General features: G+C 40.2%; 3 protein-coding genes across 6 annotated transcripts in view; 2 read left to right on the forward strand and 1 right to left on the reverse strand.

Annotated features, from left to right (window-relative positions):
• Positions 1–25,296, reverse strand: part of LOC115739662 (equilibrative nucleotide transporter 3-like) — a 469,706-nt gene that overhangs the window by 340,183 nt on the left and 104,227 nt on the right. The gene's annotated exons all lie outside the window — the stretch shown is intronic.
• LOC115739729 (sugar carrier protein C) lies at positions 223–24,140 on the forward strand. 4 transcript variants are annotated; one of them, XM_048285726.1, is made up of 6 exons: positions 228–241; positions 15,589–15,592; positions 21,283–21,422; positions 21,512–21,834; positions 22,711–23,340; positions 23,451–24,140. In XM_048285726.1, exons 3-6 carry the CDS (start codon positions 21,293–21,295, stop codon positions 23,928–23,930), a joined length of 1,563 nt encoding a protein of 520 aa, XP_048141683.1. In that variant the 5' UTR covers positions 228–241; positions 15,589–15,592; positions 21,283–21,292; the 3' UTR covers positions 23,931–24,140. The 4 variants fall into 4 exon arrangements, with proteins under 4 accessions (XP_048141682.1, XP_048141683.1, XP_048141680.1 ...); XM_048285725.1 differs by lacking the exon at positions 15,589–15,592 and having other exon boundaries at positions 223–247; positions 21,279–21,422; XM_048285723.1 differs by lacking the exons at positions 228–241; positions 15,589–15,592 and adding an exon at positions 257–285.
• LOC115739770 lies at positions 2,712–5,035 on the forward strand. The gene has a single exon (XM_030673021.2). It carries the CDS (start codon positions 3,105–3,107, stop codon positions 4,818–4,820), a length of 1,716 nt encoding a protein of 571 aa, XP_030528881.1. The 5' UTR covers positions 2,712–3,104; the 3' UTR covers positions 4,821–5,035.

The following is a 25,296-nucleotide window of genomic DNA, read 5'->3' on the forward strand; positions in this document are numbered from 1 at the left end:
CTTTTCATCAAATTGTCTCGAGAACTCTTTCCATTTAGCTAGTTACTATTCAATAATGGTGAACTCCATCTCAAGGCATCTCCTGGTAAAAGGGGCTTCACATGGTTGCAGTGGAAGGATGTGTCATCTCTAAGGCTTAGGGATAATGAGAAGATACCCTTTTCCTCCTTTTCACCTAATTGAAGCGGTGTCCTTATTAAGGGATGTTCTAGGAAGGGTCCTTCTCTCTCTGTCTCTCTCTGTCTCTGTCTCTCTATCTCTCTCTGTCTCTCTCTCTCTCCTAGGGCATTAATATCTTAATTCCATTAGCTTGTCTCTTTCATTCTCTCACGGGTTAATACCACGAAAAACTCTAAAATGGTACATATGTGATAAATTTACCAAAATTAATTTTTTGACGACAAAAAATTCCAAACTGGTACGGTTGTGATAAAATTATCATTTGTTAGTTTCCGTTAAATGTTACTATCAAATCGCTAAATTAGATGATACCTGGCGGTTGACGGGTATACCGGTTTGAGATTTTTACCCTCCGTTTGTCACATATATACCAGTTTGGGGCTATTCGTGGTATTAATCCAATTTAATGAAAAATAATGAAGGGTAAATTTATCACTACGTGTACTAATTTGAGATTTTTTGTGGTCAAATATCTAGTTTGGGATAAATTTATCACAAATGTATCAATTTGAAAATTTTTATGATAAAAAAAATTAGTTTGAAGCATATTTATCACATGTATACCAATTTGAAATTTTCCGTGATATTAACGTTTTTCTCACTAGCTAAGTTTAGCGACAGCAAGACACCGGCCCTTTTGGAGTAAAACTTCATGTGCCCTTTTAGATAAAGGGTCTTAGGGGCCTTTCCATTTCCTCAACTTTAGATAGAAAGAATAAAGGAAAAGCAAATATAATGAAGTGAGACATTTAGGGAAAATCTCTCTTCACCGTGAACCCTACGCAAAAGCCCACTTTCTCTAAGATGATACATAGCTCGGTTAGAAATTCATGCCCTACTTTAATCACAAAAAGAGTCTCTTTCCTCTTCCATCCTAATGGTGTCTTGCACTAAAAGTACATTTCCCTTTTGCTTTCCCCATGACACCCCTAAAATAAGAGTAATAACCGGAGCAATAAAACCCAAAACCCAAGTTAAGGGTCATCCACATCATGCAATTAATAAAAAAAATATTATACCCGATGTCATTTGATGCTCCATTTTCAACCCATGCCATTGTCAAACTCAGAGCTAAGCTGCCACACATCCGAACCTTAATAGATACAATGAACTTCTCGTATAACCAGAAAACCAGCTCTACAATAAGGAACACGAGACATAAACCGGGTTAGGTTTGCGGATATGCTAATTAAGGCTATGTTTGTGAAGGACTCAACAAGCAATCGACTAGTTCGGTTTCGTATCCTATAGTTTGTTGTGGAATAAGGTTGCCTCCATTGAGCTCACGGAGCATACTGATGTGTAGTGCCCTAATGAAAGGTACATGTAACTAACATTTTCCTAGGTAAACTACCTAATATAAAATAAGCATATTCATAGCAGTTAACTTAATGCTTTCACTAAGCTGGAATGGCACTATTTGAAGACTTTATGTCATCATGTGTGACATAAGTGAAAGCTGCCGACCTGCACTGCTGTACCATGATCATTTTTTATTCCGCACTTGGCGAGGTGACCGGTGCAACAAAAAATCTCCACCATTATTTTTTAATGCGAAGTAGAATTAATATTCCCTCCCTTTTCACCTCTTGCAACCGAAATATTTAGCGAAATTACCAAAACCATGCCTGAATTCTCACGCGCGACAAAAAGAACGTACATATATTTGTAATTATATATGTTTGACTCGAGGTTGCGATGCCACGGATATTCTCAAATCAAGACCTCAAGGGCAATGGAGCTCCTGCGACTGCGAGACAGAGAGGGAATCACAGAAAACGATTGAGAACAAGGGGATCCGAGGGTCTAGTGGCTCCGCGACAGTGGCGGAAGGGGTCGGGCTATTAGTGGGAGACACCGGCGGTGGCATCCGCTGAGCAAGTTTAGATTCTTTGCCATGTTGATTAGGGTTTGGATGTGTGTGGGTGTTAGAAGATGGAAAGTGTATTCTTGGAGAGTGAAATGGTAATCGTGTAAAGAAACCTACGATTTTGCTGAGTTGGAGTACGTAACTTGTAGATTTGAAGATAGATTTATGCTTTTTGGTTATTGGATTAAAAAAAAAACTCGAGCATATTTTTGGTTTTTTCCCTAAGATCACCAGCATAACGTTAATAACTTCTACGATTACAAGCTCAGCAATCTTTGCATTTTCCCTTTTGATGCCAAGTGATTATCAGATGTATCATTCACATTGCTCTACTTCATATCACGAAATGTGATGCGTCCCGCGATTTTCAGTTTTGCACATCCAATACGATATCGTCTCCAAATCTTAACACTTGATTAACGAAAGGGGAACAATAGAAGAGTACCATGTTGAGGGCACCTTGTTAAGCATTCTTGAAACAGATTAGATTCGATTAAAAAGTGCCGAGTAATGCTTTGAAAATAACCGAACTAATCGATGGAACAATCTTTTAATTAAAAATACAGCCTGAATATGTCATGTGAAAATATGAGATGCTCCCCCACACACACGCACACACTCAATCTCTCTCTCTCCATAAATTCGTGACTCAACCACCTCCATCCCCTGTATCTGCTCCAACTTCAAAACTGGTCAAGTCGCCAAAGCCACGCTCTTACCATCCGTTCCCGGAAACGCCCCTCCTCCTCCGTCACCATCCTCCCTCGACCCTTCACTGTCTCGCGCTCCCAGTAGGGACAGTCGTGCGAATTCACACGCCATTAGCTCCAATCTTCTTCCAAACACACAGAGGATAGCCAAATCTCTCTTAGCCAGTCCCCTCACTCTCGCTCCGTCTCTCTGTCTCTCTCCCCCGTGATAAGGTAGTCCCTCTTCTTGGATACCTCACAAGTCACGGCTTCAAGAAGCCAGTTGCTTCGTCTCTGCCTACAGCAAAGACCCAGAAAGTAAAAAATGGTTCTTTTGCTCCGAACCCACTGAGATTCTTGCGAAAATGGCGGGAGAAGAGACGACCCACGAGGTGAAATCAAGACAGAGCAGCCTCAAACGCGCCATCGAGCGCTCGTGCTCGTTGATTTCTCTGTCTCACTCCGTCAAAGTTTTCGCCTTGAAATGGCAGCTCATAAGGAACAAGCTCGAGGAATTGAATTCCGGGTTGGTCTCGATCGAGGACGCCGGCTCCGGGCGGAACCCGGCGGTTTCAGGCTTGGTGCGCGCGTTGATGGTTGCGTTGGGCGAAAGCGGCGATCTTGCCAAAAGATGCGTCGATCTTTCGTACAGTGGGAAGCTCTTGATGCAGAGTGATTTGGACATAATCTTGGCCAAGTTCGATCGTTTTGTGAAGAATCTTGCGGAGATATATTCGACAGGTATTTTGACTCCTGCGAACGCCATTGTTGTGTCTAGGCCTGGTCTTGGTGCTTGTAAGGAGGATATGAGGTTTTACGTTAGGGATTTATTGACAAGAATGAAAATTGGTGACACTATGATGAAGAAGCAGGCTTTGGTCAGTTTGCATGAAGTGATGAACGAGGACGACAGGTATGTGAGGATAGTTGTGGAGGTTGGTGGCATTGTGAATGTGTTGGTGGGCTTTCTTGATTTCTCGGAGGTGGCGGAGATTCAAGAAGAGGCAGTGAAGGCGGTTTTGGTCATTGCCAGGTTCGATTGGTGTAAGGGGGTGTTGGTTGGTGCAGGGATAATTTGGCCGCTGATTAGGGTTTTGGAGTGTGGGAGTGAAAAGGGCAAGGAAGGGTCTGCAAGGTGTTTGATGAAATTGACGGAAAATGCGGATAACGCGTGGTCCGTGTCCGCTCATGGCGGAGTCACAGCTTTGCTCAAAGTTTGTGCTAATGGTAATTCGAAAGCAGAGTTGATTTGTCTTGCTTGTGGGGTGTTGAGAAATCTTGTTCAGGTCGAGGAAATTAAGAGGTTCATGGTTGAAGAAGGTGCGGTTTCAACGTTCATCAAGCTTTCGCAATCAAAGGTTGACAATGTGCGGAATAGTTCGATCGAGTTCCTTCAGAGCATAGCATCTGAAGATGATTCGATCAGGCAAATGGTCATAAGAGAAGGAGGAATTCGTGCGCTAGTACGCATTTTGGATCCCACATTGCTGATATCATCCAAAACCAGAGAGTTGTCTCTTCAAGCCATCGAAAAGTTATGCTTCTCCTTGCCAAATTGTATCGACATGTTGGTGAGTTATGGATTCATTGAGCTTTTGCTTAATTTCCTTCGCAAGGGTGAAGTTTCAGTGCAAGAATTAGCTCTGAAAGTGGCAGCCAAGCTATGTGCCACTTCGGAGGAGGCGAAAAGGGCACTGGGGGATGCAGGGTTCTTGCCCGAGTTTGTTAGGTTTCTCGATGCAAAATCATTTGAAGTTCGCGAGATGGCGGCGGAAGCGCTCTCAGCGATGGTTCTAGTCCCGAAAAACCGGAAGAGGTTTGTGCAAGAGGACCACAACATTGGATTACTGATTCGTCTCCTTGAGCCAGAGGAGGTAAATTCCAGTTACAAGAAGTTCTTGCTTTCCACATTGATGGCGATAACGGGTTGCCACAGGGGGAGGAAAAAGATTGTGAATTCTGGGCATCTGAAAACCTTGGAAAAGCTCGCGGAAGCGGAAGTTTCGGACGCCAAACGGCTCGTCAGGAAGCTATCCACTAACCGATTCCGCAGCATGTTGAGTGGAATTTGGCATCCTTAAGAAGCACCCTTCTATTTTTTAAATCAAATTCACTGTACATGTACATCTAAAGTGTTTTCCAGGCAGGTCTGTCTCTTCCTCTTTGGTTTCTTCCCTTTCCCCTCTTCCAGAAAGAGATTTTAGGACAGCTTTTTTGGTTGGTTTAGATTGTAATCCATCAAGAGTAGTACATGCCCAGAAATAAAGCTGCTATATTGAATATTGCTTCCAAGATAGTAAGCTGGCATTGTGTTGTTGGATTCAATTCCGATTTGTCCTTTCCTTTTCTCCTCTTCTGAGCAAAGAAGAACAAGAATGTATTAAATAGTGGCGAGGCAATTAATTAAAGATAGATGAGAAGGAGGTTCGGAGAGCTTGTTTTGTAGGCATGTAGAGAAGAGCACATGGGAAAGGCACGAGTCTCTGTGAACGGGCATGTGAAGAGTAAGCAACAAGGTTTTGTCTTTCTGCCAATATGATAAGCCAAGTAAGGATGGCCGACTGATGAAGGTTCCTCTTGTGCAAAGGCTTGTCTTTTGCGTCTTGCCCATGTCTCCTTGCTTGCTAAGGCTAGCAATGATAGTGTCATCATGTTGGAAGTTGTAATTTACTTGTAAATCTGTACGTTATTTTTCCTGGATTTTTTAGGACGCTCGTGTCTTGACCATCCAAGAGTGTCCATGCCGGAATCTGTATTATCCGGAAAGCAAAGGAAGCCTGAAAAGAAAAGACAACAATAACTGTTCCAGTTGCCTTCTTTGTCGTCGCATGACCTTACTTGTTGTCGCGTTGTAAAGACACGAGATTTTTTACCACTAGAGATGGGATTTCGAGACATAGCGGAAACTGAACGCGATTGGCAGTGGTCCTACTGGTGGTAGGTTGCTGTGGAGTCGTGGACGCAACAGAGGAGGGAATAGCCAGCTCACGGATGGAAGTAGTGTGGACCATGAACACTTCCATTTTTTTACGTGTCAGGGGTGCAATGCAGAGGTGGGACGAAACCCTTCACATCGAGACTTGATGCCTTCTACGATCAACTGTCGAGGTCTGAACGTTTTGCCAGGTCATTTCGCCGATGCCACAAGATTCGACCTCACCGTGCCTCCCAGTGATGCTAGGTAGCCATGCTGCTATTACAGGATCAACTGATCTCTTCATTTTTGTGCCTCTGTGTGGACCATCTGGTGCAATGATCCTGGCACCAGGTGCTATACAGAGAATCAAAAGTTCTTGCAAGGGGAAAGACACCATTAAAATCTGCATCATGGGCCGATACAGTTGTGAAGCGTTACGCCCAGAATTGCATTCAAAAATGAGGTGGGTCTCGAGTGTTGCTGAAGTTCTGTCCACTCATGATGCGAGGAAGCTTTTATTATTGGTATTACTGCCGTCTCGTCTCCTGTTTGTCCATTTATTGGCCAACACACTACTATTCTCTCTCTCCTCTGGTTCATGTGTTCTTGCTCTTCCATGCTTCAGCTTCGATCCTTTCAGGCCCTCCATACTATGCTCGCTCAAATTCTTGCTTTGTCCCATCAAATCGTATTTGTTTTGTCAGATATTTAGCTAAGTACCTACTCTCACAGCCATTATCTGTCAAGCATAAGGGGATAATGCAGAACACAGCATGGATTGTTGACATCAAATCATTTTTGGTCAGATATTTAGCTAATCTCATCGGTTCAAGATGGTCCCTGTAAGGACAGCGGGCCACCATTTAGATTACTAGATTAACTATCTAGTAAAAGATAACAATATAAATGATTCTTAAACTTTGACTCAATGTGTAATACGATCTCCGAACTTTTAATTTGTTCAATACGGTTCTTAAACTTTAGTCTATTATGCAATATGGTGCCTCAATTTTTAATTTCTTTGGTGTGGTCCATAGACTTTTTGCACATATTTAATGTAATTCCTGAATTATATGAATATGTTCAATGTTGTCCTTCCATTAATTCAAGATCAATGACAACTTTCAATATTTTTATATAGTCCAAGGACTAAATTGAACATGTACCGAAATTCTATGGTCCACATTGAACAAATAAAAGTTTGGGGATGACATTACACATCGAGGTAAAGTTCGGGGACCACATTGGACAAATTAACAATTCAATGACCACATTGCATATTCCACCAAAATTCAAGAAACATTCATGTCATTTTCCCTTCGAGTAAAGATAAGTGAGCGATACGATGAGGAAAGTTATTTCACAAAATTTTATGGACAAACGTTCCATAAAATTGATATCAGCAAATGGAAGTCATTGTGAATTCTTTTAATTAAAAAGCAAAGGGTTGGATCCACTTAACCTAATTGATTAAGAAATTGAATGTGCTTAAGCAAATTAATTAGTCTAATATTCAGATACAGCTCTTACGTAGCATGGTGTGAATTAAATGATATATTGAATGGATAGTAGGATGATGATAATGGATTCGGACAAGCAAGCACCAAAAAAAAAAAAAAAAAAGAGGATGGCCTTTCATTTCGAAATCTTTCTGGAGCCATTCGTTTCAAATTTTCAATCTTGATCACATCAAATTTGGGCCCATGTGTTTCTGCTTCAACAATTCACAAATTGGGCCTTTTGATAAAGTTGATTCCTTGGTCGGATGTCTACTTAACAAGGAGCAAGGCCCATGGGGTACAAGGGCTTGGACTAAAGAATGCAAGACAAAATTGGCCCAACTCAGCTTTGTGCATCTTACCCATTTGTCGAAGAGAGGCGAACAAGCTAGCAGATTGGGTGATTAAGGCACAGGGGGAAAAAGAACTCTCCACTAATTGGTTATCTTTTCCTCTGAAACCTATGTTGGATATTTTAATTTCTGATGTTCACGAACTTACTTTGAATTAATGAAATTTCCAGTTTTTCGACCAAAAAGAACGAACAAAGATGATTCCTATGGTTATATAGGCCTTTAGCCCGATCTTCACCTATATTTCATCTTCAACTTGCACTTTTTAATATAAGTTTTGGGGTTTAATTGCATTTCTAAAAAAAAAGTTTAGGACTTAATTGAACCCATTGAAAGGTTGATGACGCGATTGCACTTCCTCGTGAAAATTTTTGGACTTGATTGAACTAATTGAAAGATTTAGAATTAAATAATACCATCTACATTAAGTTTAGGGCTTGTGGAGAGTTTTCCCAGATGTTTCTAATGACATTAGATTTGATCCTGTCTCAAAGAGGCATGTCAAAGGACCTAGTCTGAACTTGCAAGGACCCCCAACTCAGTTCAAAACTTCTTGCCATTTTGTTTTGTTTTCCAAAAGTTGCCGACTTCAATATGATGCTTGGGCTCTTTCAACCTCTATTTGTCTGTAAGGTTTGAAATGCGTAGCTGTAGCCGATAACAATGCTTTCGTGATGACATCTAGAAAGGATATTTTCGCTAGTCACAGTTCTCCTACCTCTTTCGTAACATAAAAAGAAGGGTGAAAGAGGAGCGTGAGGAACCAAATTCAAAATATCTGCTCAGTTTGGATATCAAAATCGAGTACGTGGGTCTAAAAGCTTAAGTTAAGTGAAAACGGCACAAAGTACGTTTCTTTATCATCAGCATGGACATGATAAAGAGAAAACCTTTTGAGAAGATAGCGGTTGTATGATAAATATTACGAAATGCCAAAATCATACTCACAAACCATAAGAGAAAAAACAAAGTGGGAGAGCGCTTGTGGATAATGAGAATTAAATATGAGATTAGCTCGACATTTCTTCTCCTCCGGCAAGGAATCCCTCTGATAATTTAAGTACATAACTAATAATTTTAGTACTTTATTCTTAATAGAAACATGACAAGATTCACTACAAGTCAAAAGTCACATCGATTGACCCACTAATTATGTCCCCCTAGAAGTGACTTCAGTCTTCGGCCTTTGGAGTATTACTAAGATTGTTTCTATATGCAACTTGGTGACTCCAAGCTGAACAGTGGTTCATCTTAATTGGCGCGCCAAAAGTCAATCATTATTACCGCATCATCACATTAATTAACACCATATATTTATTTTTCTATTTATTTGATTATTTTTCTTATGCTCTTTCTCTCCAATTAAAAAAAAAAAAAATAGAAACGCGCTCATGACAACACTTCTACCTTTAGAGAGAAGTAATATTCTTTTACTTCTTCAAGTGGTTGCAAAACTACTTCTGAAGTCAAAAGATGCTTCAAAAATAGAAAAATGAAATTGCGTAATTAAATGGATTTCTGCTACGTAAATTACGATATCAAATGAATTTCTGCTCTATAAATACTTCTGATGCAGAAATTCTACTAAAAAAATGAGTGTAAATAAATGAATGAAGAGTGGTTTTGATTGGAAGATAAGAGAGTTGAGCATAATGACTTGTTCCATCAGAAGCATCAGACAATTTGGAGTGGGAATTACATCAATTTCAGACAATTAATTTCAGGGTTCTTTTGCTAAAGCACGTGGAAGGAAACTTCGTGGGATTTTGATGTATCGGACGAATTGATGTGGTCCATATTTTCGCTTTATTTTGAGCCCTTTGCTTCTGCTCCCTTTTCCTTTTATTTTACCCTTTTAATCATGAAATTGGTCTACAAAAAGGAAAAAAAAAATAAAGAAAAAGATGACTTATCAATCGACTTTTGATGTACTTTGACAACACCTTACCCAAAAAATACCCGGATTTAATTTGATAACTAAACTCGTTTTCAACTTATGTTTTTTTTAACCAGTGAAATTAGTAATTTTTTTTTATCACCACACCGCTACCGATGTTTATATTAGAGTGCCTTTTGTTCTCAAAGTCGTCTCCAACGTGAACCATTTATATGGTCCCAATCAAGAACATCGAGATTGTTCATCTAATTTGAAGTTTTATAATAGAAGTGTAAAAATTCAGTATCGCGGATGACGATGCAGTAGGCACAATAAATCTAACTATAACTTTTCGGTGCACAAATTAAATACTAGCGGAATCATTGACCAGCTCAATCGGGACGAGGCAGTGGAAAACCGGATGTTGATGATAATTAGGTTTGAGTCATCGGTGGTTCTTTACCCTAAAACAAGAGAATGGTTTCCAATTTAAGGTGCAATCACTGATTACTATTCCTTGAATGTATCGTTATCGCCGATCGGTTCCCATGACAACGAAGGATGAAATGAAACATTGTAAATATTAGGGTTTTTCAAGGTTTGTCTTCATGTGGAGAGGTGTGAATGTAGAATCAAGAACCAAAACTAAAACAAAGGGCGAGGCCAAGAAGATGAAGGCGTGTATGAGAGACCGATGCGGTGTGGCGAACATTATCTTTTCGTAGGGTTTGGAATGGTGAAAATTACCACAAAAAATCTTAAATCTATTATAATTGTGCCAATTCATTCATAAACTTCTTTTTTATTTTATTTTACTATTTAAGTCCTAAATCTTTTGCTTTGGTGTCAATTTAGTCCATTAGATCAATTTTGGCAGGAAATCGCCGACGTGGACATCGATCGTCTTACGTGGCGTGACCCGTACTAATGTGGACACTTTTTAATAATATTTTTTTACAATTTTTTTGTTTATTTGTTTATTTTCCTTTACTTTTCCTTCTCTTTCTTTTTTTTTTCCCCTTCCCTTATTCCTCTAGCCGGTTGCTAGATCGTAGCGATCGACCGGAGGTGAGGGGCAGTGGGATCGACCTCGCCAGCCACTAAGAGACTCAACTTTGCCGACATTATCAAAATGAATATTCATGTGTTTATAAGTAGTAAGCCAATTCATGTTTAGTGTAACACGAAACGAATAATCGATATCCATAACCTATTCGTTAAAAGACAAGTTCTCAGTGATAAATAAGACAGAGTCATCACCATCCAAGACACCATCAACAATTACAGCAATATCAACACAAGACTCAACTCTAATTTCCTTACATTTTCATTCTTTAGCCCAAGGCAATCCATTCTCAAGTGACCCCTCTTGTCACAATTCCAACAAACAATACCACTAGTTCTAGAACGATTTTGTCTACTTAGGTTTGCACTATTCCAGCTAACACGAGCATTAGTTTTTCTTCTACTTTCACCTACTAATGCAACAAACATAGATTCCTAGATTTTTTTTTTCTGCATACATCCCTCCAAGAATCGAATTGCGAACCTCATCAAATGTCAAACTTCTTCGCTCAAAGGAATTACTAAGAATAATAATAGTAATATCCTAACTATCGTGTAAGCACGTACCTCATCATCAAAGTTAACCTCAACTGAACTTAATTGACTAACAACCGCATTTAATTCGTCGATATGTGTAGCAATCGACACATTTTCGCCCATCTTTAAGTGAAACAGGCGTCACATCAAGTAGACCTTATTGATCGCAGAAGGTTTATTGTACATATTTGATAGATCATTCATCAGTCCCGCAATGGTATTCACTTTCATGATGTTAAACGTGACGTTACGAGCCAACATCAACAAAATAACACCCAATGCCTGTTTATTTAGCAATTCTTAATCAACTTACTTCATTGACTCTGGCTATTCCTATATAGGGGTAAGTGCGGATTCATCTAGCACAGATAATCTTTAGTTTGAGTATTCCGGAATAAAAAAATCATTCCTTTCAAGCCTATCGATTTTAATTTTCCTTTGTTCGATCATATCAAATTGCTTCAACTCAACCAAACCTAACTTATTGTGGAAAATGAGTGATCCAAAATAAATTAGATACCATGTATACATGGGTCGATCAGTGTGATCTAGATTCATGAGGAGAGCTGCTGCACGAGATTTCACTATAAATCAAGCGATAAAATAGAGATTGCGACAACACTCGCATTACTTAAACACTCTTAGTGTTTTTTAGGTTCCAATTATCCTAAACAATCCACATAGTATTAGCCCTCACAATTCCTTATGAAAATAATCCCTTAATCCCACAAAAGAATTACACAAATCTTACCACAAAACTTATTAGCTTCAACACTCTCAGGTTGCTTTATGGTGCAATTCAGAAGAAACCGCCTCGTTGATGCTCTTAACAACGAAGACATTTCTTGTGTACAAACGAGAGTTGGATCCAAAACAGGAAATCCATTTTAGAAATCATACTTCAACTAGTAAGCAACTCAACTAAGAAACCTATTCAAACTAGAAAATCAATTTGAGCCGGTTTTTCTTCACGAGCTCAAACTCCTCTGCACAAGAGATATGTGCGAACCAATTATATCAATTGATCTTTTTGGCCAAGAAAAATCTTCCGAAGGATTTCATATTATCCACGGAGGCCCCCCTTCAGTAGACGTACTCAAAAACTTTTCTGTGGAAATTTAGAAAGAACAAACATTATTTTCTTTGCGAGAGAGTCAATCCTAAAGGGGAAAAGTGTCAAAAAAGTTCTAAACCTATTGCATTAGTGCCAATTCAGTCCTAAACATTTTTTTGGTGCTAATTCAGTGCTAAATTTTTTGTATTGATGCTAATTAAGTCCTAAACCTTTTATTAGTGCTAATTTAGTCCTAAATCTTTTATAGAAGTGCCAATTTAGTCCTAAAAATTTTGAATTTATGCCAATTGAGTCAATTTGGCCAATTTTGATTAGAAATCACTGGCATGGATATCAATTATCATACGTTGTACGGTTGGCATTAACATGGATATTTTTTCAATATTTTAAATAATTTTTAAAAATAATTTTGAAAAGACCAAAAAAATGTTTAAAAATATTTAAAATATTAAAATAATATGAAAAAATGTCCAAGTTAGCGCTAGCCGTGCCATGTAGGACAATCGATATTCACGTTAGCGATTTTTAGTCAAAATTGACCGGATTAACTCAATTGGTATAAATATAAAAGATTTAAGACTGAATTGACAACAATACATAAGGTTTATGACTAAATTAGCACCAATAAAAAGTTTAGGATTTAATTGGCACCAGTGCAAAAGGTTTAGGACCGAATTGACACCGATACAATAAATTTATGACTTTTTTGACACTTCTCCCATTCTAAAGTGACATAGGCATATTCATGGTCCCATGCACGAGCCCATAATTTTGCAAGCTTCGTTTTCCCATGCGCATCTCTGGTCGTAGCAAAACGAGGGTGACGGTCAACTCTTTCTCATCGAAATGGTTGACTTTTCCCTTCTTCTTGTTTGCTTTTTTTATTTTTTGTTTTATGAGATACATGTTTTGTCAAATTGGAGATAAGCATACTCTTTATTGGGGCTGATTGTTATCGTTTGACGCGCTATGAGAATCAGCATTTAATCTTTGGGGATGGTTTTCTTTTGGGAGGCAGACATACCAAAAATAAAAAAAAGCATGTAACATGACCATAAGAACTATTGTTCAGGTTTATTTACTTATTTCTACTGTCTATAAACTTTGGTGAGGGTAATTTGTTTAAAATGTCGCCCCATGGGCATGTCTAAATTGATTAAATTTCGATTTTTTTACAAGCGAATATTTACCGGGACATGATTAACTAATCACTGCAGAAGATTCAAATATGTTAACAATTTTCGTGCTAGATGCAGTTAGCATTTTGAAAAAATATAGTGTTTTCAACGATCCCTTTTTAGAAATCACAAAGAACAATAAACACATTTGTTTTTTTTTTCCTTTTTGGAATAATTTATCTACTTCATTTTAACCTCTCCCAAAGTTATGATATGTTGACATTAACGAGGGAATGTCACATGGCCTTTTTCTTTATTTTTGATTTTTGGGGTGTTATTTAAATGAACAAATTTGGTCAGGCTGAGCTGGTGATCTTCATGACAAGTCATGTCATCAAATATTCTGGCAACCTTAATTGAATAGAAGCCGTCGCATGTGGGTGTGGGTGTGGCATGTCTGGCAAGCAGCAGCCACCTATTTATTGCTAAGAAAAATTTTAGCGTATGTGGCAAATACTTTTGGAAATTTGATTATTGGTTTTACTAACCTGGCCAGTCCATTCTTTCCGTGAGCAGCTCATCCACGTACATAGGATAAAATATTACCAATAGGGTCGCGAGCAAAACCACATTTCAATTTATTATTATAAGCCATTCTGAACTGCTCTCGTAGGATAAGATCCGTCTCCTTAAATTGATTTCAACGAGATCGCACCGTCGATTGTCCATTCCAGAAACGGCATAAATATAGATGTGACATGTCATGTGACATACGGATCATCAATTATCACATATTCAATGGAGATCATCCCGAGAGCATGGTGTGGATGCTTCCGAAAGTTGCACAGTATCTTATTAAAAAAGTTGCTACATCAAAATTTTCCTCCCGCAGCCTTCCGGCTAAGATCAAACACTAAATTTCAAGTACATCTCGAATTTTTCTTTCGTTGAATACGCTGCATGAATACGTATGTGTCACGACAAAATACAAAGCGTAGTGTCGGGGGAGGAGGTGTGAAAGCGAATCGCGGCACGTGGGACCCGGGGCCGGGCCCGATCTCCGGCAAAACGACGGTGGATAATGACTTGGACGATTGCGTCCATTGGCCGCTTTGGGGGCCTGTTGTTCTTTTCTAATTGGCTGACTTTCATGGTCAAGCCTACCATGTTTGACATCAGCAAACCCCCCCAAAAGCATTCATTGGTGTCTTCTGCTTAACCAAATCTGTTTTTATCAGCAAGTTGCACTTTGGAATAACCAAGGACACTCGTAATGGGTTTCGAAGGGATAAGTTTAGGGCGGCATGTTACCATCGTCACTGGTCCAAAGCAATCCCTTCTGATCGATTTTCTGACTTGTGGGTTGCAAGATTGAACATCACTCGGCAACAATTTCTGGTTGCGTTTGTATGGGGGCGATGTCTACATTTGTAACCGTCCAATCAGAGAAGTCCATCAGGTTTGGAGAAAGCCGGGATCCTTTTGTTATTATCTGTTTTTGCATGATTTGTGTAAAGATTCGCATTTTTCATGATTTGAATAAAAAAGATACATATCGTGGATATGACGGTGACCATGTAAACTTTTCTTGTGACACAGATTGTGCATTGTGAAAAAAAAAGAAAGAGATAAAACATTCTTGCCAAGATTAGGTCCGCTATGGATGTAGGTGAATTACGATTGTGACGCTATCTTTATGGTCATCGGCCTGCCATCGAGCATGTAAAATCTCTGCACACCGAGCCATCTCCAATACGAATATTCAGCTTCGAAGTGCTAAATACGGTCAAAAGATTGCGAAAGCACAATAATACAGAACATTAATTATGCATGTTATGAGGAAAGTCGAAGAAAATTAGTGCACCGAACGTCCTAAAACGTACTTAGACCGCACCAAGGCCCAATGCAACAACCAAGCTAGTTCGTCGGTCCTTTTACAAGCATCGCATTGCTCCAAACTATCTTCCCTGCGGAGTACGACATCGGATGAAGTGTCCTAAGCAAAACAAGAACCAGTGATCCTGATGTGGAACCGGGTCTACCTCGTAGTCAACGGTGACGGTCTGGTTTTTTTTTTTTTAACATCTGGTCAATCAAAGACAAGTGGGTGCAAGTTGGGCAAGTGTTCCTCTGTATTCTTCTGGCAGATCCAACGTTCGCCTCCTGTAGTCTGAATCATACGGGGCGTGGTGGGGCTTTTGAAACGGGGAGCTGAATTTACAGTTTGCGAGGCTCATCGACCTGTGAGTCAACGGTCATGGCAGGGTCCAAAGCCCCATGGATAGGGAAGTATCCCTCCCACACCCACAATTTGGAGAAGACCAAAAAATTCTCTTCGCAAGTGTCTTCCCTTGGTTAGGGCAATCTAGGCGATGGTCCAAGTCCATTGGCAAGTTATGGCATAGAGAGTTGGGTGTCTCGATTAAGTAACGGTTATGTTTGTGTTGCTCGTTTTGACTTTGAAACTTGTGCAAATGATGATTAATCGATTAAGCTTGGACGTTTGGTTAGTGAAGATGATCTCAGCCCAGAATAGTTTGCATACAGTCGGTGAAATTTAGGATAATAATACAAATGGGTCATGAACTTTATCCTAATATATAATGTAGTCTTTGAACTTTTTATTTGTTCAATGTAATTTATGTATTTTTGGTACATGTTCAATTTAGTCCTTGAACTATATGAAAATGTTCGTTATTATATTCATTGCTCTTCATGAACTTGAACTTAAACTATAGATGCTCTCCATGAACTTGACCTTAACTATAAAACGACAACATTGAATATTTTCATATAGTTGAAGGACTAAATTATACATGTACCAAAAATTTAGAGATCACATTGGACAAATTAAAAGTTTAGGTGCAATCTCAATTCTACCCTAAACTTTTTTTGTCCCATAAAAAACCCTTAACTCTAAATCTAGTCCTAATTCTACCACAAACTTTTTTTGTTTCATAAAAAATCCTCAACTTTAGATCCAGTACCAATTCTACCATAAATTTAGGCACAGTCCCAATTCTACCATAAACTTTTGTTGTAATTTTTTGTCTCATAAAAAATCCTCAACTTTAGGACCAATCTCAATTCTATCATAAATTTTTACTCTAATTTTTTATCTCATAAGAGATCGCCAATTTTACTTGAATCCTAAATCTACCTCCATCTCACCCTCCATCAAAGTTGCACTTTGTGGTTTTGCGCTCGGTCTTTGATCGCTTGTGCTTTTGAATGTTCTATCTCTCGTAGTGGAAGAGCTCACGCTTAGGACACTCGAATAGCTCGTGCTTGAGAGTTTTTCATTTCTCGGTTGCCAACGAGAAATTTTGGACGAAGGGTTAATGGAGGCAGATTTGTGACTCAAGTAAAAGTTTATGATTTTAGAGTAAAATTGGGATTGGACGGTAAAATTGGAAAAAAAAAAAAAACCTAAAGTTGGGGTTTTTTATGAGAAAAAAAATATGATAGAATAGGGACATAACCTAAAGTTATTGGTTTTTTATGGCTAAAAAAAAAGTTTATTGTAGAATTGAGACTGGACTTCAAATTTGAAGTTTTTTATGAGACAAAAGGTAGAATTGGGACAAAAGTTAAAGTTTGAATTTTCTAGGGTTTTAAGCCCATTTTAGCAGGTCCATATACACCCACCGCCCATGCGCCCGACCCACCCCTTAACTATCATTACCATGCAGAAAAGCTAGGGTTTTCCAGACCTACGTGATCATATTTTGAATTAAACCAACTTCTTTAGTCAATCAAGAGTTGAAAGGAGAAATAGGAGTAGTTCTAGATACATATTTAGCATGAAAAGAGCAGAGTTTCATGTTTAGTATTTCATGACTTCGTTTGGAAAAAGATGGGACAAGAAGGGAGGGAAGAAGACGAGGAGTGCATTTAGAAAATAGATGAACTCTAAAAATTTTGTAATTTCTTTACCATGTTGTTCTTCCCTTAACTTCACCTCCTCCCAAGGATAGCTGGTCCAATCATGCTTTTCGAGTCTCATTGACTTTTCCCCCTAACTTCGGGCGAAATTGTTGGCTTGGGACCACAGTTTTTGCTTTGGCCAGGAAAGATCAATGCCTACGCCAAAATGTCAATTTTTAAAGAATTGATCCGGAAGAAGTTATACGGTGAAATCAAACAATAATTATATGTTTTATGGTGATACGTATCATTCGAAAGCTATCTTCACTGGTTTGTCTTCTTTACTCTTCTCTGCAATCTTCTAAGGTAAGTTCCTTCCACGCTTTTACTGGTCTTTCTTTAGTGTCCCCGAATAGGATTCTTTCACTTTCATGAAAGCAATAAATGGTCACTCTTTTTGGAAGGTATGTGGAATTGTTCTTTAAGAAGCTTGTTGGTTGAATAAAACGTAGTGTTCCTTAAAAGATTGAAATTGGTTCACTTGGCAAGGATTAAGGAACCTTTGAGAGGATCCAAGGGGCAGATTGAGGAGAAATCGACTTTTGAGGCTTAAACTAATTAATGTAGTTCTCAAATGAGAAATTGTCAAGAAAATCCTAAATTCATTGTAATTGTGACAATTCAATCCCGACATTTTTTTTTACTAATTCAATCCTAAATGTTTTTCAATTTTGCTAATTTAGTCCTAAACTTTTTGTGTTTGTGCCAATTCAGTTTATCCTGTCAATTTTGGCCGGTTGGTGTTGATGTGGGCTGCCATTGATGCTTCTTTTTCTTCTTTTTCTTCTCCTTTTCCTTTTCCTTCTTTTTCTTGTTGGAGGAAGATGAAGAAGAGAGGGCATGCAAGGGCTGAGACGCTGCCCTCACCATCGCCGGGCGAGGACAAGCTTGCCTAGCCACGACTAGGCGGGTCACGTTGACCCTTTCCTTCGGCCAGTCCCCGAGTCATCGACTAGCTGGAGGAGGGAATAAGAAGAAAAAAAAAACAAAAAAAAAAATGGAAATAAGAACCTCGTAAAAAATATTAAAATATTATTAAAAATTTTCACATCGGCGAGACAGTGCCACATCCGCGCAAGCCGACGTCCATGTTATCTCCGGCCGATCAATGTTGGTCGGATGGACTGAATTTATATAAATGCAAAAGGTTTAGGACTGAATTGACACACACGAAAAAAATTTAAGAATGAATTGATAAAAAAAAATTATGATTGAATTATCGCAATTTTTTCATTTGGGAAATGCATTAGGGGGTTTTCTTCTCTTTGGGGCCAGAATTAGTATGCTTGAGGTTGACATTAAGCTCCGATTCTCTTAGCCCTTGTGATATTCTACAATGTATAATTTCGTCATAAACCCTAACTCCTTTTTCCAAGTTCTTAAGGATTCAAAGTAGAAACCCGTATCCTCAGGAATGATTATATGAAGAAGATTCGAATTTCGATGATGTAAGAGAGATGTGAAATCAGTTGTCGGTCAGTGTCAACGATTTGTTCAATAACAATGATAGCCAAGACTCTAGGGCTACGTTCATTTATAGTTTCGGAAATAATTTCTCCCAAGCAAGAAGCAACAACACATAGACTTTGTGTATATTTTATCGATTCCCCTTGTTGAAACAGGGTCTTGGCGAGTTTTTCGGAAGTACGCGATCCCACCATATTCAATCTAGAAATATTTGGATTCTTAATCCGTTGATTGCACGTAACTTCGAGAGATACATTACATTGAAAATGATCATCCCTTTTCTTTTATTGTGACGATTAATAAATATTTTTGAGGCACGGATTAAATAAAATCTCTCCAAATATCCTTTACAGTACACGGCATTTGTCGATACCGGTTACTTCGAACGAAAATTTCACATAGATTATGTAAAGAATTAAACCTTAAACTCTGCGTATGCAGATAACACTAAAGCCATATCCAAATGAGTTTGCTGCATTAGATGCTTCGCTTACGTGGGTGTACTGTGTCACCCCAAATTTGTCGAGGCAGTGGTGCCTAATGTTGTAAATCTAAAGCTTGTCGTTATCTAATCGGTTTAACTTTCATACAAACGAGGGTTTCACGCTCGATCACGATATCATCGCTAGAGGTGGGAGTTTAGTTCTTTACACTACCTTTCCACCCCCGATACGATTTTCCCTCGACGGTCGTGGTTTCACCTATATCCACCTAAACACACTTTGCAAAAAAAAAAGGGACTCTACTACAAGATCCACGTCACTCTACCGATCGCGATTCCAAGGAGGCAACCATATAAGATAACCATTCAATGAAATCCACCTAATTCTTGCGTGTCCAAGTTTCCACTTCATATCCTAGTCGACATTATGACGTAAAAATTTGTCCCCCGTCTCTCGCAAACACAAGAGACGTCACCAAATGCCTATCCTCTCGAAATCAACCGATCAAATCCTACAACATCCTCCTAAAGTTTGTGACCTCTTACCTTGGATTGGATTCACGTGTTTCACTACCATGTTCTTGCTGTAAAGTCCCCTCCTTCCCTTTCTCGAGTCACGCATATCCACCGCAAGAAAAATTAAAATAAAATAATTAATCAATCCGTTTTCTAATTAACGCAATCCAACGTTATCCGAAAACCCCACAAATTCCGGTTGACCTAGCTCTTGAAACCGCACATATATCCAATCTTGTATTTATTACGTGAACACTTTTGCTTCGGTCTTCCCACATTTCAGCGTGCCCTTTTTCGGCCGTGGCTCGTGAGTAGTATCCGACTTGGATTTTTGGAGATTATCCAAAACTCGACCGACTTCTCGTGTTTATCTACGAATCTGCTCTAACTTAGTGGGCGAGATCTTGTTGAAATCAAAGTCAATTAAGTGGAGTAAATTATATTAATTAACTTTGGTTTTTTTCAAGGCAACCTCATCTCTATCGCCCGCGCTATAATTGTCTGTGGGTGAGTTTGGAGGGCCGGTTCCGGCATCATGTCCCGTTTGAAAGCAAGAAAAAGAAAGTCATCTTCCCTGTGTTTCAAGAACATGGCTATGGAGTATATCTTAAGATTGTACAATTTCTGTTCATTTGATAATAAAACAAAATAGTTGCGCCCAAAAAAGTCAATAGGAAATCGTGATTTATAGATCGGTTTATCTTTCCGGAAAGGAAGGCTCGAATTGTAAAATATTGCGGGAACCATATCAGATTTTATGAGATCACATTTTATCGTTTATCGACTTTTGCGTTCATACTCGAGTATTCAAGGACACACTTTAGGGTTTTATCGTGCGCAACATTTTGCCATACGGTAAGTCAATACTTCCGGTCAACCATTTTCTTCTTGGAAAAATTTACGCTTGATGGGATTATCTTAATTTCTTTCACTTAGTGGGTCCCGCCCTCGAGCGTATTTTTGTTTTGTTGCTAAAGTATAGTCTCAATTAATTTACAATATTTCTCGGGCACCGTTTGCTTTCCGGGCTTTCAAACTGAACCCTCATCATTCTGACCCAAAAAAAAAAAAAAAAAACTCAACCCTAATCATCATCAATAATCCACAACATATTCGTTGGACAGCAGGGCTGCTATTATCTTATTTGACCTTAAACGGTATTATTTGAACTTTGAGATATAACAACGGAAAATACATCAAGCGCAACCATTTCTCCCATGTTAATGTCGGCAAAGTCAACGGTCGACGCCCGGGGAGGGAGAGAGACTTGGAGACAAAGTGAGCTATAATCCATTTACTTAGAAATAGATCAAATTTCCAGTTTTTTCAACATAATCCATCCCCATTTAACAGGCTGAATGAGAATGACCGGAGTTTAATTTTTTTTTTTTTTTTTTTTGGGTCCCGATCTGCCAAGTTTGCGGTCCGCCCAAACGGCTAATCACGGATTAAGAGTAATTCACGAACTTATCTACCGAATCCAGATTAAGAAAACAATTAGAATGATTAAGGTAAAAAAGAGAATATGTTGGTTCAAAATTAAGATATTGGGTTTTTGACAGCTCAACGGTCCTCCATTTCACATATGCTCCTTCTCCTTCTATATAAGCACTCGCCATCGCAGTCCAAAAGCTCTATCTCATTCCTCTCTCTCTCTCTCTCTCTCTCTCTAGTCTGATCTCTCGCAACACTCTGTCTCGTCGGTTTCACCTGATTTGAGATTCAAAGAAAACCAGCAAAGAAGGAGAGAGAGAAGCAGACATGCCGGCCGTCGGAGGAATCGCCACTGGCGGGAAGGAGTACCCGGGGAACCTCACCCCCTTCGTGACGGTGACGTGCGTCGTCGCCGCCATGGGCGGTCTCATCTTCGGCTACGACATCGGAATCTCCGGTAATCGCCACACCAACAAGCACGGAGCTCTGTTCTGTCAAGTGGGATGTTATCGCGACTTGAATCTTCGTTTGTTTTGTCGCTCGCAGGTGGGGTCACGACGATGGATTCGTTCCTGAGGAAGTTCTTCCCGTCGGTGTACAGGAAGAAGATGGCGGACACGACGACCAACCAGTACTGCAAGTACGACAGCCAGAAGCTGACCATGTTCACGTCGTCGCTGTACCTGGCCGCGCTCGTGGCGTCCATCGTGGCGTCCACCGTGACCCGCAAGTTCGGGCGGAGGCCGTCGATGCTGTTCGGCGGGATCCTGTTCTGCGCCGGCGCCATCATCAACGGGGCCGCCAAGGCCGTCTGGATGCTCATCCTCGGCCGCATGTTGCTCGGTTTCGGCATCGGGTTCGCTAATCAGGTACAAGATTCGTCGACCCTTTTCTTGGTCTCGAAATCTACCTTGTTTCCCTGGATTTAGGAGATGGGTTTTCTGTTCGTCATCTGTTTTAATCCGTACTTTTTTCTGGGTCGTCGCTCTGAGTCTTTCTTTCGCCATGTGAGGTCATTTCAACTTTCGAGCCGCAGATCCGGGAACTGATAGGAAGAAGAAGACGAGCGTGGTTTTTCATTGAAACAAAAGCTGCTCTTTTTTCTGACCCAGATGTTGAGATTTCATATCCACTAATTTTTTTCCTCATTTATCCTTAATTTTTCTACTTTTACTTTTGATTTTTTCTAAAATTAATTTTTTTTTAATCTCAAGTGACTTTAAAATTACTTTTCAAGTGAAAAAATATTTTTACTTGAGAAGTTAAAAAATAAAGTCACATGACCGAACAGATTTTTCGAAAGTGTTGCCATGTGCGTCCAAGGTTGCTCAGGAAAAAAATCAAAACTCCGACAGAGACGGATACTTAGAACTCCGATCTATTTATTTATTTATTTATTCATGTTTGATTTTGTATCTTTTTCCAGCTTACGAAACCATCGGCCAGCTCGTCACCATCCTCTTTGTCAAATTAATCAATTTTTCCAGGTCATGAATGGCAAATTTGTCTTTGTACATTTTCTTGGTCATGTCTGTGTGAACTCTTCCCCCAAGCGTTTACTCGTGACAGCAACGGCGTTGAATAGAATAATTGAACCTTGATGCCTACAATTATTATCATATTAAACCGATTATTGATTTGAATTGGAGTGGGCCCCCCCTCCGCTATTTCTGACCTAACCTTTTCCATTTATCCAGTAAAACTTTAGTCAATGAAGATTTCTGAATTTTTGTTGGTAATTACAGTCTGTGCCACTGTACCTCTCTGAGATGGCCCCATACAAGTACAGAGGAGCACTGAACATTGGGTTCCAGTTATCGATCACGATTGGCATTTTGGTGGCCAACATCTTAAATTACTTCTTCGCCAAGATCAAGGGCGGATGGGGGTGGCGGCTCAGCCTCGGCGGTGCCATGGTCCCGGCCCTCATCATCACCATCGGCGCCCTCGTCCTCCCCGACACCCCCAACTCAATGATCGAGCGGGGCCAGAGCCACGAGGCCCGCGAGAAGCTGAGGAGGATCCGGGGCATCGATGATGTCGAGGAGGAGTTCCAGGACCTTGTCGCGGCGAGCGAGGAGTCGAAGAAGGTCGAGAACCCGTGGCGGAACCTGCTGCAGCGCAAGTACCGGCCGCACCTGACCATGGCTGTCCTGATCCCCTTCTTCCAGCAGTTCACCGGCATCAACGTGATCATGTTCTATGCGCCCGTCCTGTTCGAGACTATCGGGTTCAAGAGCGATGCGTCTCTGATGTCCTCCGTGATCACCGGTTGCGTCAATGTCGCCGCGACGCTGGTCTCGATATATGGCGTCGATAAGTGGGGAAGGAGGTTCCTCTTCCTTGAGGGAGGGACCCAAATGTTGATTTGCCAGGTAACGTAGCTGATTTACTGAAATTATCTGAAAGCTTTTCAATTTGTCGTATCACAGAATCATGCACACATTATTTACTGGAGCCTAAGTTCTGTTTCGGATGAATGCAGGTGGTTGTGACGGCGGCCATCGGAGCTAAATTCGGAGTGGACGGGACCCCAGGGGATTTGCCCAAGTGGTACGCTATTGTCGTCGTCCTCTTCATCTGCATCTATGTTGCCGGATTCGCCTGGTCCTGGGGGCCGCTCGGCTGGCTCGTGCCCAGTGAGATCTTCCCGCTCGAAATCCGCTCTGCCGCCCAGAGTATCAATGTGTCGGTCAATATGATCTTCACGTTCTTGATCGCCCAGGTGTTCTTGAACATGCTCTGCCACTTGAAGTTCGGCCTGTTCCTCTTCTTCGCCTTCTTCGTGCTCGTGATGTCTGTGTTCATATACTTCTTCCTCCCCGAGACGAAGGGCATTCCCATCGAGGAGATGGGCCAAGTGTGGAAGACGCACTGGTACTGGTCGAGGTACGTTGCCGAGGAGGACTTCCAGTACCCAGGCTTCGAGATGGGAAAGAATGGCCCGGCGGTGAAAGAAGTCTAGCTGAAACCGGAGGACTTATAAAGTCCAATTAAACTATTTTAGCTCCTTCTTGATAGAAGTACATATCGTCAAACCGACATTGGCTCAATTGATCTTACGAGTTTCAAATGTGTTCAAGGTGTGTCCCCGTCGTCGAGCTTCTGACGCGAAACAGTTCGGTATATCGCGTGAAATTAGTGAAATTGAAGTTCATGAATTTGAGATTTGCCATTTTCCTAGGTGGGTTTGCTGTTGTTTGCTTGATGTAGAAGCAGTAAAGCGATCTCTCTGTTCCGCGAAAGCAGACACCTATGTATAAATAATGTGATTGACCGCTAACAACAATTGAAAGGAAAAACAACACTAGTCCCGGCTACTTTTGGTCACTAAAGGGAGGAACGGGTTATTCAGAGCACAAGGTTGACAATTTCAAGCACCGATGTGAGATTTGGACCGTGGTTTCGTCTGAAATCTCGAACCTAGGTGTGGTGGCATTGTAAAAACACAATCATTCGAGTCGGGTCATCACAAAGCCGGTTTTTGCTCGAATGTTCGATGGTGTTCTACTCGCCGTCGATTGGGAAAGTCACTCTGGAATCACTCCGGAATCGGATCCTCTGTTGTTGAATCGGCAAACTCGATACGTCCTATCGCAATACCCAGGTTGCTGTCGTCTTAACTCAGCAGCCTGTTGCTTTTTCATTGACTGTGAGAGGTCACCTGGTGGTCTCAAATGGCCAACGTCGCCGAAACAGCTCTACGAGAGCAAGTGTCGATCGCCAAGCGCTAACATGTCGCCATTTTTTCGTTTCGAATTGGCCAATTTAGCTAGTATTGGTTTTACTCATTCAAATATACAGATGGCCGTTCCTCTTTATTTAATTACCACAATGTTCTTGAAAAGGTTGCGACGAGCGAAATGTGAACCTCGATTCACTTCCCAACCTTGGAACAACAGTAATGTCGTCAAACTCATCTGATTTCTTGGTTGACCAAACAGTTCGCTCTAAGCATGATGTAATGCGAATTGGGCCGATGAGAAAAGAGGCGAGATACGATGTCCGCGTAATCGTAAGACTACCGTCAATCAATCTAAATATAAAAACGTTGCAAGCGAATGCATGGGAAAAGTGCCAAAATAGTCCTCAACTTATTGCATTAGTACCAATTCAGTTCTAAACCTTTTAATTGAACCAATTTAGTCTTAAACCTTTTTCCATCGATGCCAATTCGGTCCATCCGCCAAAATTTATGCCATAATTTGTTGAGATAGACGTCGATTGCCTTATGCGTCTTGGCTAGCACCGATGTGGACAACTATTTTAAAATTTTTATATATTTTTCAATTTTTTTAATTAAAATTTTCTTTTCTTCCCTTTTCCTTATT

Source organism: Rhodamnia argentea, chromosome 9 (assembly GCF_020921035.1).
Source record: "Rhodamnia argentea isolate NSW1041297 chromosome 9, ASM2092103v1, whole genome shotgun sequence".
NCBI classification, from domain to species: Eukaryota; Viridiplantae; Streptophyta; class Magnoliopsida; order Myrtales; family Myrtaceae; genus Rhodamnia; species Rhodamnia argentea.

What these genes read in the sequence shown, in the direction of transcription:
- LOC115739770 (XM_030673021.2), top strand. Translation starts at nt 3,105, where the DNA reads ATGGCGGGAGAAGAGACGACCCACGAGGTGAAATCAAGACAGAGCAGC.
- LOC115739729 (XM_048285725.1), top strand. Translation starts at nt 21,293, where the DNA reads ATGCCGGCCGTCGGAGGAATCGCCACTGGCGGGAAGGAGTACCCGGGG. An exon ending in GCATCGGGTTCGCTAATCAG is followed by an intron (nt 21,835 to 22,710) that starts GTACAAGATTCG and finishes TGGTAATTACAG; the next exon opens with TCTGTGCCACTGTACCTCTC. An exon ending in CCCAAATGTTGATTTGCCAG is followed by an intron (nt 23,341 to 23,450) that starts GTAACGTAGCTG and finishes GGATGAATGCAG; the next exon opens with GTGGTTGTGACGGCGGCCAT.